This window comes from Penicillium psychrofluorescens (assembly GCF_964197705.1).
Source record: "Penicillium psychrofluorescens genome assembly, chromosome: 2".
Lineage (NCBI taxonomy): Eukaryota > Fungi > Ascomycota > Eurotiomycetes > Eurotiales > Aspergillaceae > Penicillium > Penicillium psychrofluorescens.
Window position 1 is genome coordinate 414,089 of NC_133440.1, and position 12,638 is coordinate 426,726.

Sequence of the window (12,638 nt, forward strand, 5' to 3'; positions counted from 1 at the left end):
CTCTCAGAATTATCGCTATTGCTTCTGTATCTATAACGATATGGCTGGCAATGAAATCAAAAGATATGTTATACGGAGAAAAGTTTGATCCACTCGACTATCAAGCCAGAGCAGCTCGGATTCTTTCAGAGACGCCTCTCATAGACGGACATAACGACCTGCCATTTCTTGTCCGGCTCCAGCTGAACAATCAAATTTATGGAAATAACCTTCCATTCCGCCAGGGTGAGAACTGATCCATTTGAGATAACTAACAATTCTGAGAGCTGACGCTAACGGCTCCTTAGGCCTTGCATCCCACACGGATCTTAAGCGGATGAAGCAAGGAAAAGTAGGTGGTCAATTCTGGTCTGTCTTTGTTGAGGTAAAGTCCCGACTATAAACATTTAAACATTGACGTGCTCTAACAGACAGATTAGTGTCCACGTATCGTTCACCTTGACGACCCAAATGTAAGCTCTTCCTAGGCGACACTGTCGAAAAAGTGAATTAATCCCCAATTTCCAGCATAGCGTCCGCGACACGCTTGAGCAAGTGGACGTGGCAAAGCGATTAATTGCCGAATACAACGAACTGCGGTACTGCGAGACAGCAGAATGTGCCCGACGAGCTTTCAAGTCGAAAAAAATTCCCTCGATGCTTGGTGCAGAAGGACTGCACCAGGTGGGATCTTCAATTGCTGTTATCCGGCAGTTGTATGATATCGGAGTTCGCTACATCACTATCACCCATAACTGTGACAACCCCTTTGCTACAGCAGCCTCAACGGTTACCGAGACTGGCAAGGACAACGGATTGAGCGATTTTGGAAAGGCCGCCGTTCAAGAGATGAACCGTCTAGGGATGATGGTGGACCTCTCTCACACATCCCACCGAACAATGCGAGATGTGCTGGCCATGACACAAGCTCCAGCCATTTTCTCCCACTCCGGGTGCTACTCAATTGGAAAGAGTCTTCGAAATGTACCTGATGATGTACTTCGAATGCTCAAGCAGAATGGTGGTTTAATCATGATCTTTTTTGCAAAAAAGTTCGTTCGACCGGATGACCCAGACAAAGCGAATGTGGAAGATGTGGTGGACCATATTTATCATGCAGCATCTGTTGCAGGTTGGGATCATGTTGGAATTGGTAAGACATTTCTTCACTGTTACAACTCACTATTGACATCTCGAAGGAAGCGATTTTGACGGAACGGGCAGCGTCGCTACTGGGATTGAAGATGTTTCCGCATATCCGAGGCTCATTGAAGCAGTCATGCGGCGTGGTGCAACGGATGATCAAGTGCATCAGTTAGTGGGAAGGAATATCCTTCGAGTCTGGCGCGAGAATGAGAAGGTGGCAACCCAGGTACAGAGAAAGGCTGATTCGCGGCCTATTGAGAGTTATTGGGAAGGAAGAGCACTGCCGACTTGGGAGGGATCTTTGCCAACATTAAAGCCATCCAAGTAAATTGGTTACCTCGGCCGGTGGGATGTACAGTTCTAGGCAATGGGGTGGTTGGGTACTCCTCGAGATTAGCAAAAGAAAAGCATTCTGGAATTAACATCTCTGCCATGTCTGCTAAATCAAATACCCAATAGCCAACAAAATTATTTCATCTGTCCCCCTTATCATGTAGCGGAACTCCAATTGGTTTAGTTTACCCCAGATAGCGGAGTCCCCCGCTTATCGCTCGTTTTGAACACGCCGAAATATTTTGGCCGTCAGCATGGATCTTTCTCCGAGACCGTCAATTCACAATGTCTAATCGCTCGAACGGGGCCAGGGCACAGCGTCCACCAAGGATTGCATCGTGCGAGGCCTGTCGACTGTCCAAATTGGCCTGCGACCATCAACACCCTTGCTCTCGCTGCGTTAGCAGAGACATCCCCGATGAATGTGTTTACAGAAAGAATGCATTCAAGCGGAGTCGGTCCTCTATGGTATCCCGGCTATCAGATCTGCGGTGAGTTATGTTTGCTCTGTAGTTAACCACAGGATTAATCCCTTCTAATCTCTGTTCAGACGTCTGCGAGGTTTCGAGCCTGCGCCGATGCTAGATGTAGGAACCGTCGAACCAGCTCTGCCAGTCAGCCTATATCCCAATCCGGGGTTCCAGGGCTCATCATCTCTGAATTCTGTACTGGATAATCTGCGAGAGCGAACCACATTGTTTAGGGAGCCGGAGCCTAGCTTATCAATTTGTCGGGATGGCGAAGGCCCGACCTCTTTTGCGGACCACTCGATGAACAGCACATCAACAATTGAGGGAGCACAGCTGTTAGAACTACTTCTCAACTCCGCCATTGACAACACCTTCAGGCAGATTTTCTCCGAGTGGACAGGGAATGGGCTGGAGTCGCATGTTGGCGCGTTCCTTGTCCAGCCATTTGTTGACTCAATCACGGAAGAGATAGCACGTCTACGGCGTTCTGAAAACCGACAACAGGACCTTCTTACTTTGTCGCGTCATTTGTTTGAGAATAGCAGCCGAGACGTGGATATCCACCGTTCGATGACATTGCAGGAGTTTGTCGGTCGGTATACGGGTTCTAATTTACGCTGGGAGACAGTGGGAGTAATCCTGACGCTTGCTGGGTATGTACTGAAAGCTGTACTCGGCATGTCCGTTTAACAGATTGATACAAAATGGCTGACACTAGATATAGAATTGCCGCTACAGAGTTACGCGCACCACACGCTCTGTACAACACCGAGCAAGACCGACAGACGCTGCGGATGAATTTTGTTCATTTCGGAAATAAATGCGCAGCCTTTTGCGAGTCCTTAGATGTACTCAACGACGTTCATATAATTTTTCTATACCAAACATTTCAATTTCAGTCGGTCTTCTATGGAGATCAAAGTATGCTACAAATACAACCTTTGCATACCAAGAGCATAATGGACTGACTGTGCTGCAGGCCTCAAGACATGGCGTCGATTGAACGATGCAGCAGGGGCTCTGCTTGCCGCTGGACTTCACGAAAATGCCCAGCAGGGATACAATGCTGCTTTCTTCCTGTGTGAAGTGCGCAAGCGCATTATCTCTCGCTTATACGGAATTGACGTTAGCCTAGCAACATTTCTCGGGCGACCGCCTCGAATGAGTAAACGATTTTGTTGCATCAACTTTCCCCTTGACATTGATGAGAACATGTATTCCATCACAGGTGACGATCTCAATAAAGAACTGGGAAAGCTGGACCAAGATGGATGGAACACGCAGGGCCATATTCGGATGGGCGCAGTCTTGCGATGGTCCACAACCACTGCGATGATCCGAGAAGATACACTCGAGCTACTCCTCGGCCAGAATGTATCCGATGTACAACAGCGGATATTGTACGGCGTTCCCTACTCTTGGTTAAATTATTTTGACTGACAAGATCCAGTGAATTGCGCGGCGAAATCAGTGACGCATGGGCCAAGCTTCCTCGCTTCCTCATAATATCGTCGCATGAATTATGGCACGGTTCAAGATCTCGTCGGGAAACCGAGTGCCTACATCAAATTCGGCTGTTTTATCTTCAATCAGTCTTTTTGATCGAATGGGCAGCTTGGCGACATGGTATCGAACAGTCAGCCTTATTTCAGTCTGCAAGCGAACTCCTTTCTTGGGTCAACGAGGCCTTGGTACGCCGAGAACAATTACCAAGTTTAGGCTTCATATCATTAGCTTGGAGAGTATGTAATTTCGGCGCCATGTCTGCACCGTCTCACTTTGCTAATGCCATGTAGGTTGCCTCGTGTGCTCTACCTGCAGCGGGGGCTCTTGCCCTTTATCTTTTGCAACCGTCATCTCGGTCTCGATTGAAGCACATAGATGTCTCCCACCGGCGACAGACAATTGAAAGCCTCTCCGTGTTGATCGCGCACATGGATATATTGCATAGTCCGAACGACGGAAATTTCAAATTATTTGCTCAGGCCAAACGTTCTCTACAATCGGTTGTCGACTTGCTCCTACAACCTCTGGACGCACCAGAACTCAACACCCCGTCTACCGATGCAGCGGCTGACCTGTCCGCGATTGACTGGATGGCGTCCGATTATTGTGGCTTTAACGGTGGTTTTTGGTATGTTTGCACGCTCTCTAGTTATTGAATTTCTATTAACCCACTATGACACAGGGTCAATTTTCCAGATTGCCTCTATATGGGAGAGAACGGAGACTCGGTCCTTCATTAAACCGCTTTAAAGTCAGGTTCTTTCATATTTTGCTGTAAATAGATTAAACAGGGATCAGGCCCCGTTTTAATATCGATGGGTCTTTTGATTCGTGGACCAAGCCACACAACCGGGGCTGGAACCTCAAGACATCGTCATGTCGGACGTCATAGGCGCGTAGATGAGATAAAGATGCCAATAAATAGTTGAACTTCAACCATTTCCAACCCCCAGCTTCAAACACAGAAATATCTTTACAGAAAAATCTTTACAATGTCCTACTTCCTCCTTTACGTTGTCTCCCAACTCTTCCTTATCGGCGCATGGGTCTGCGGCTATCTGGATCCCTTGCAGGCACAGCTACAGGAGATACTTTTGGGCTATATGGGAGAGACGAAAATGTCGTATGGATTGAAGAGTGCGTTCCCAATGCTCTTGTCCCATTCGTAATTACATATCTCTGACTATCACTCTGCAGAAAGCTTGACGAGCAAGCAATTGTGTGAGAGTAAGGATCTTGGCAAGATTCAAGATCAGCTTGGGACTCAGTTTGGGGCAGCATTTGGAAAAGGAGGAGCTGCAGAGGGACTTGGGTCGACATTGGGCAAGACGCTGTGACTCCGCTATAGTCTGAGGGATTAATACAATGCACTTGGATTGACTGGCTATTGATATTTCAAGTCAACATCTGGCACTGCTGTATTCTTCACACATCAAACGAGGTTTCACTTTCGTCAAATTGCACCTCCCATCTTTGTGACATCCAACATAAATCCACAATAATCGCATTAGATCTCGTCACTTGGTATCATCCAGGCAGCACCTCAAAATATGCTCAAGTCGTCACAAATCCAGGTAAAGCTCATCCAAAACAGCATTACAGTACTCCTGATAATACTCGGCACCCTTCCAAGTACTACGATAAGACCGCAATCCAACCGTATCCCAGCCTTCGGCCCGTAGGCGGGCGATGCGCTGCTCCTTGCTTTCCTTCCGCAGAGGCTGTCCAAAACAGTCCACTATCTTTTTACAGCCATCGTCTTCCATCTGGTCAGAGACATCATCATGTTTAATAGGACTGAATGTCCAGAATGATGCACAGCGTCGGATGCTTCGGGCACGACGGGCCTGCTGCAGCTCCCTGATGTGGTCGATTTGGGATTGCAGGGAAGTAATACTCGAATTAATCTGAGACCGCAGGAACTCGACGTTGTTGTTGAAGCGGGCGATGGCTGCTGCACGAGGAAAAGAAAGTGGTTCGCCATGCTTGTCTGTAGACTTCTGTGCCTTTGCGGTATTTGTGTTGGTGTGTTTGGAAAACAAAGGCTTTGGCTGAAAAGCAGTATTCGGCCGTTGGTTATTGGTATTTAGACGACTGGCGGGAACAACCCTGAGTGGCAGCGGAGGTGGAAGGGATCTATTCGAGCATTCTGGCCGAATGATGGTCTTACTCAAGTGATCTTTGGTTGTCACAGCAGCATTGCTGGAGGTTGCGATGTCAACAAAGGACTTTCTGATTCTGAGCGGCGAGGGGATGAGACGCCCACTTCTGTTCTCCTTAGTGTCCTGGGGGAGCTTGTACGGAGACAGTGTCGCATTAGGCTCGGGGCTGAGTCCGGGGTCTGAAATGAAGGGATCTTCCCCAGCACTGAGCAGAGAACTGTCGATCATGCGTGTGATGCTGCTGACGAGGGACTTGCGGACAGGAGATGGGAAGAGGCCATACTCACTAGAAGAGGCTTTAGCGTAGACAGACATATTAGGTTTCCCTTCGAGACTCGACAGCGGAATGAGGTCTGGTAAAGCGGCATTGCATGAGATGAAGTGATCGAGCGACAGGCGCAACAGGGATACTTTGTTGCTGGAGTAAACATGGGCCGCCCGACCCTGAAACTCGTACGAGAGTGCGGTGTAGAAATGGAGATAGGTCTTGTGGACAGGGTTCATCTGGAGAGCAAGGTATATTAGGCAAGTGACGGGTAGTATATAACTCGAAGGCACGAACAGGTTCCATTGCAGCTGCAAGAAGCTCCATAGAGCGCACCTGACATTGCTTGTACTGGCGCTGGATGTAGAGCTGCTTCATGCCGTTGAGTGCGTCCTTCCATTCATCTAGAGTGTGAGGGCGCGGCGTGGATGGGAACGAAATTGACAGAAGGGAGTAGTTGCTTGAGATATCCATGTTCATGATGGCGATACGGACAGAATGAAGAAAGGAGTGTATGAGGCTTGTGAGTGGGAGAATAAAAAGGGAAAGAAAGGGTAGAACGACTTGGGAGGCCGTTGACTGGAGAAAGCATGAAGTCGAGGTGGGAGGAACACAACACGTCCACGCCCAAATAGGAAGTAGGGCAAAGCAACGCCACACCTTACTTGGGATTCTGCGAAAATTGGTTACGAGAGATAACCTACTCCAGAGCATGATCTTGTTTAATTAAAACTATACAGCCTCAGCTCACCACCTTCATTGAGCCTGCTCAGAGGTGTCATCTGTCCTGTTCTCGTCATATCCAAGTCTTGCCTTGGACAGCGCCTCGCCCGTAGCTGATAGGGAATCCAAAAAGTCGCCAAGCAAGCGATCTAGCTCCAGCGTCAACACGCCATCGTCGACACCCTCCATCAAGCTCTCCGCACTGGGAGGAACAAGGGCTGGAAATGAGATAGCGCTCAGGTCATCTGATCCCACAATGGTGGCTCGCGAGTCAGGCTCACGACGGGCAGTTGGCAGGGCCTCGAAGATCGGAGATCCCGGCTCCGATGTTGACGAGGCCGAGGGCCCAGTCGAGGATTCGCGCTGCGGGATAGCGGTTCGCAATGGCATGTAACTGGGCGTCATCACCTCCTTGTCGTCTTCCCAAAGGGGCTGGGACTCTTCATCTGGTCCCGGTCCATCGAGGAGTCCTGACGCTTCAAATTCGTTATACCCTATCGTTTCCATCATCGCGGGGAATTCTTCATTGTAAAAGTGGGTATGCTGACCGGAGGTTGTTCCTTCCGGGGTTGCTGGTCGATCAAACCGGAACGGATCGTAATCTGAGTCGGACATTGTGGACTTGTTAGAGGCGGATGTTGATGGACGGGAAATCGCCGAATCATCTGTGGCTTGTCGCTGGAGACTCGGAACAGGCCCCTTGACGGTATCATGGCGATCCGTCTCTATGACTGTCTCCAGTTCCTCAGGTGGAGCGGCCATGACAGGGAATGTCCATTCCATGGTCGCACGCTTCTCTGCCAGGGCCGGGTCTAGGGCCGGTTCTTCTTGGATAGGCTCTGGGACCGAAATTTCTTTGCTCTTCTGGGAAGATTCTTCTTCTCCTTCTTCTTCTTCTGGAGGAGTGAAGGTTGGAAACTTCCAATCCATCGTCGGAGGCCGTGGCCCTGACTGGGGTTTGAAAGTCTCATGCAGAGAATCGATCTCCGAAGTCGGTTCATTGGAGTTGCGTTGAAAGGTTCGGTTAGCGCGAATGGTATCAGCATCCGCTAGCTGGAAAGGTTGCGGGGCCGCAGCACCGGCCGCATAGTGTGAAGAATCAAATGAGCCAATGTCGATGTCGATGAAGGTAGAGGTGACAGAAGAGCGATCGGTTTCCGTGCGAAGGGGAAGGTCTGTAGATGGTGGAGACGGGTCGATCGGCACAAAGTCATTCTTGGTTTCATAAGTGTAACTCGGTAACTCTTCGTTGAAAAGTCCCTCCATTGCCGCGGCACCTCGACGCACTCGTTCGTCAAAGTTTGCCTTTTCTTCCGGGTTCATTTCCCCATCAGATAAGGGGACATCATCGGTAAAATCAATGTCAGCGGCCGGTGAGGTGGGGCTGATCGTTTCTTCCATCTGGGCCAAGGATGCCGCAATTTGGTCGAGATCAATGACAGAGAATCGTCTTTCAAAGCCATCTGTGGTGCTGAAGCTCCAATCATCTTCCGATTCTTCGGCACCGGGAAGCTCTGCAGCCGCAGCACCTCCGGGATGGAATAGGGAAATGCGCTGGCCTCCTCTTTGAGACCATTGATAGTAATTTCGGACCAGCTCGCTGACCGAGGATGTGGGATATGCTTCATCGGTATCTGCAAGATAGGGATGCGCAAGAATGTCTGCCATTGTGGGTCGAGAGGAAGGATTTGACTCGAGTGCAAATGAAATGAGATCCTTCAGACCCTGGCTGTATCTGTCGCTATCCAGTTTAGGGGTATTGCGATTCAATTGACGGCCGATTTGCATGCGCTCCCGTAGGCCCGAGTTAGGCGGATTCCCTGTGGCGAACTCGTATAGTGTGCATCCATATGCCCATACATCGATCTGAACGGGTCAGCGCGAACTTGTCACGGAAAATAAACGAGATACTTACTTCACTGCTGTACTGATGCGCCTCACCTCGTGCTGCAAACATTTCTGGGGGCATCCAATGTGGCGTTCCAATCCATGTGGACCGTTTGTCTCGTTGGGATTGGAGAATACCTGCTACCCCAAAGTCACAGATTTCTAATCTCCCCTCCTCGTGAATTAGAATGTTCGCAGCTTTGACGTCGCGATGAATGATCCCAGCGTCGTGTATAGCGCGGAGTCCGACAGCGAGTTCACGGGCAATGGGAATAATGTATCTTTCATCCAGTTTGTCGCTAGTCGCACGCATCTGATGGGGTCAAAATTCATTCCCAGGGATGAAAGCAGGACACCATACCAAAGTCCGAACACTACCACCGGGGCAGTACTCGCAAACCAGCCACAGTTGCGAGTGAATAGATATAGCCTCAATGAGCTCGTTAATATTCTTGGCCCCGGAGTCCTTCACTTGCTTCATGACTTTGGTCTCATGGATGAAATCCTTGATGGATTCATCTCTGAAATCACGAAGAGACTTGTAATCCAAAGAGTCGATGTCCAAAACCTTGATGGCCACCAGTTGATCCGAAGGAGTTTGTCGACCTTTGTAGACACGGCCATAGGCGCCTTTGCCGATCAGCTCCTCGAACTCATACGGCGGAACTTCGGTCTTGGCGCGACGGCACATTTCTCGAACAGCCTGCCCTTGCTCACGCGCTAGCTTGATGGCTTCGGCTTTGTGTTTCGTAATCGCCGCCATCGCGGATGCGGACGACGGGTCCAACAAACGTGGCCCCCGTAACTCCATTTTGATTAGAAAGTGCCGGATGTCAGGTGCAAGATGCGTGAAATGGTGTATTCAACACACAGCAGTGGGGGTATCCGCACTCGATGATATATTCTGGGTATGAGTTTAGAGAAAATGACACCGACAAGACAACTGCGGAACCAGAAATCGGGCATACTAACCTATGGCGGTGTCATCAGCAGACAGGGAAGCTGACTTCCGGTCGCAGACCGGTTGGCGACCCGACGGATGAGCAGAATGTGATGTTCAATGACCAAGACTGTCATATTGTTATACATGCATTAGCCAATTAGATCAAATCCCGCGCAGGTGCACGACCCAGGTAAGAATGTGGCACATCTTACGGACCGGACAGTCTCAGCGGTGCCCAAGGGGAATGAAAGCCACAACCGGAAAGTATATGAATGAATGGACTTACTCGAAGTGGTAGTCAGGTGCCATCAGCCCAATATAGAGCATCTAGAACAGGAAATCGGCCGAACTGCGTCATGCGACAGGCCGCAGTCCAGACTCCCTGACGAAGGGGACCTCCGTGGCGCGACTGGTGTTGGAAAACAATGGCGGGGACAACCAGGACTGCCGAGTGGGAGAGGATCAATAGTTCAATGTATTCAAGAGAGATGTACTGGACAGCAGGAAGTGCTGAGATGGTGTTGATGATTGCCAAATAACATTATGTGTCTGGCGACGAAGGGAAATGGTCACGTGATATGTCCCATTTGGGGATAGCGTCGCTCAGCTCTACGCCGTTGGAAGAGAGGAGTCAGAAGTGATTCTCTGAGACTTTGACCGAAAGACTGAAATAAATGGAGTATTCATTGATAAAAGCATAATTATAAATATATTGTCCAGTATCCGAGAAAGGACCTCGCCAGATCTATTTGCATTTTCAACGAGCCTCTACATGTTCAACTGAATACACTTCAGCCTGTCTATATAGCATCCAAGCAAGCAAATAAGGCTCCATCTATAGACCAAATTGCGCCCGCAGAGATTCAGCAAATCGACTAATGGCCTCGGAGATCTTTTCAGACGACGCCGCAGCAAAGGTAGCACGGAAGAACATCTTATCCTCTGCAACCGACTTGTCGGCCAAGAACCAGCTCCCGCGTGAGACAAGGACGCCCTTGTCGACTGCTGACATGAAGATTTCCTCTTCGATTTGGTCACGGGTCTTGCCAGAGGCGATGCCAGGGTGCTTGCGCCAGTCGATCCCAATCCAGTGCTGTACAATTGGTTAGCATTGATCAAATATTAGCGGTCGGACTGGTAGACTTACAAACATGCCTGCCGCCGGAGGAACCCAGTGAGCAATCTCTCTAGGCAGGTGCTTCTCACAGGCGTGAACCATTGAGTCCCGACGGCCGGTATACTGCATGCGCAGATTGATCAGCCAGTCCAAATAGCCCGAGTGGCCCCAGTGCTCGTCCAGAAGCTTATACAGCACAATCTGGGAGATGCCGCTGGGGTTCTGCGAAGAGACCTCAAAGGTGCGCACGAAGCGCTCCAGCATCTCCTCCGAGGCAACAATCCAGCCGACACGGGTGCCAGGCGCAACGACCTTGGAGAAGGACTCGAGACGCAGCACGCGGCCATCGACGTCCATGCTCAGGAAAGACGGAACCAGAGACTTGATGAACTCTTCGTGGGTGGCAGGTGGGGGAAGGGGCTTAGCGCCCTCGCCACCGTACGGCTGCATCTGCAGGAAATAGTAGGGCTCGTCTTCGACGATGTAGATGTCGTGCTTTTGCGCAACCTTGTACACAGCCCGACGGCGCTCGGCGGACTGGGTCGCTCCGGTAGGGTTCTGGCCCGTTGGAATGGTGTACATCACGTAGGGCTTGCGCGCACCGCGGGCCTTTGCATCCCAGTTGCTGAGAAGGTCATCCAAAGCCTCCGGAATCATGCCTTGCTCATCCATGGGCACGCCCAGCGCTTTGAGACCTTGGGGGAAAGCGGTCTCCGCGGCGCTGGCAAACGTGTACTCCTCCATAATGATGTAGTCGCCTCGCTCGCATAGCACCCGCAGTGCCGTATCCCATGCATAGGTGCTACCAGCAGTCAGAGAGCATTGCCAGTCCGAGTAAGGGGGGTTGTGGATGACCTGTTTCGATCAGACACGGTCAAGGATTTTAAAGGTCTGGAAAAACTCACCTCGGTGTGCTCGGTCACAAATCGGAGCAATTGGGCCGCTCCCGTAGCTTGGCCATAGTTCATTGCAATTTCGAGGTCTGCAAACGACACTCAATTAGTGACCACTTCACTTCTACTTTGCCATATCACATACCGTACAGGCTTTTTCCTTCTTGGATATCATGCTTGCCAGCCCGCAAAACCTCACCCGTCTTCTGGGTAGCCTCGGGGGAGAAACCGGGAGGGGTGGGCACCTTGATGTCGAGATGTTCGAATGGGAAGTACTCGGGAGAGGGCAGACCACCGCCAAGGGAGATGAGGCCCGGGTTCTTCAGGAAACGGGCCGCGCCCTTCAACGTGGACGACTGGAAAGGGCAAAATTATCAGCTTTCATGCCTTTGCAATTTTTGTATAATTCGGTATGCGAACCTGGCGCGACTTGGCCTCGAGAGACAGGAGATCTGTGGAGACAAATATAGTTAGATGGAGCGGCGCAAAAGCATAGATGGTTTTAGGAGTAGCAACATACGGTCAAATCGCTTAGCCTTGGGCTTGTTATAGCAACTCTAGCGCAACATGATCCTTATCAGCATCTCTTCTCTGGCACATTTATTCCATGCAGTCATACCGGGCTCTTGAACATATCGCTGCTGCACGCCGCCGCGACGCCAGTGGGCATCTGCGCCATCTTCTCCCGCCACCCCGGCACGCCATTGACTGTCAACGGGTCCGGAACGAAAATCGCAGAGGTGTCCGTAACCCCTACCAAATCGACTTCGAGTGATGCGGGTGGGCTCATCGTGATTGGGGCGAGGAATGGTGCGAAGCCGGAGTGTAATTCCGCAGCGTCGTGTGTGCGGGCAGATCGGTTTTAGGTGAGTTGGTAGAGAGCTGATCTGCTAGAAAGGCCCAGTAGCTGTTCGCGACGCAGAGTATAGCAGTTCAAGCGGCAATCTCGCGATCCAAAGGGTTGTTGCGGAAGAAGAGAGTGGACGGAGGCGAGGAGACAAGAGGCGGAGTGGACAAGACAACTAGAATACCCGCGCCGCCCTCGGCGTTTCCGGCAGCCAATAATAGTGACTCACCGCATTTGATGCTCTACATTTAGCTTCTTATTACGAGAGTCTGATTCCCCTCACCAATTTCTGTTATCTAATGCATGCCTGTGCGAGGGCAACACAGCTTTGGTTGTGCGCCCTGTCATTGACAAGGCGCGGGGCGGG

General features: G+C 50.5%; 5 protein-coding genes across 5 annotated transcripts; 2 read left to right on the forward strand and 3 right to left on the reverse strand.

Moving 5' to 3' along the window:
- Window positions 1–636: 636 nt before the first annotated feature.
- PFLUO_LOCUS2355 (uncharacterized protein) lies at window positions 637–1,298 on the forward strand (the record flags this gene model as incomplete). Its single annotated transcript, XM_073779486.1, has 2 exons — window positions 637–1,132; window positions 1,183–1,298. The coding sequence occupies 2 exons, from the start codon at window positions 637–639 to the stop codon at window positions 1,296–1,298; spliced, it is 612 nt and encodes a 203-aa protein (XP_073636436.1).
- Window positions 1,299–4,426: 3,128 nt separating this feature from the next.
- On the forward strand, window positions 4,427–4,771 carry PFLUO_LOCUS2356 (uncharacterized protein; the record flags this gene model as incomplete). The annotated part of the gene is made up of 2 exons (XM_073779487.1): window positions 4,427–4,571; window positions 4,632–4,771. 2 exons carry the CDS (start codon window positions 4,427–4,429, stop codon window positions 4,769–4,771), a joined length of 285 nt encoding a protein of 94 aa, XP_073636437.1.
- A 225-nt stretch (window positions 4,772–4,996) lies between these two features.
- PFLUO_LOCUS2357 (uncharacterized protein) lies at window positions 4,997–6,341 on the reverse strand (the record flags this gene model as incomplete). The annotated part of the gene is made up of 2 exons (XM_073779488.1): window positions 4,997–6,100; window positions 6,159–6,341. 2 exons carry the CDS (start codon window positions 6,339–6,341, stop codon window positions 4,997–4,999), a joined length of 1,287 nt encoding a protein of 428 aa, XP_073636438.1.
- A 276-nt stretch (window positions 6,342–6,617) lies between these two features.
- Window positions 6,618–9,282, reverse strand: PFLUO_LOCUS2358 (uncharacterized protein; the record flags this gene model as incomplete). Its single annotated transcript, XM_073779490.1, has 3 exons — window positions 6,618–8,450; window positions 8,500–8,784; window positions 8,833–9,282. 3 exons carry the CDS (start codon window positions 9,280–9,282, stop codon window positions 6,618–6,620), a joined length of 2,568 nt encoding a protein of 855 aa, XP_073636439.1.
- Window positions 9,283–10,249: 967 nt separating this feature from the next.
- Window positions 10,250–12,214, reverse strand: PFLUO_LOCUS2359 (Aromatic/aminoadipate aminotransferase 1; the record flags this gene model as incomplete). The annotated part of the gene is made up of 7 exons (XM_073779491.1): window positions 10,250–10,507; window positions 10,562–11,386; window positions 11,437–11,513; window positions 11,570–11,780; window positions 11,845–11,876; window positions 11,945–11,981; window positions 12,044–12,214. 7 exons carry the CDS (start codon window positions 12,212–12,214, stop codon window positions 10,250–10,252), a joined length of 1,611 nt encoding a protein of 536 aa, XP_073636440.1.
- Between the last annotated feature and the right edge of the window lie 424 nt (window positions 12,215–12,638).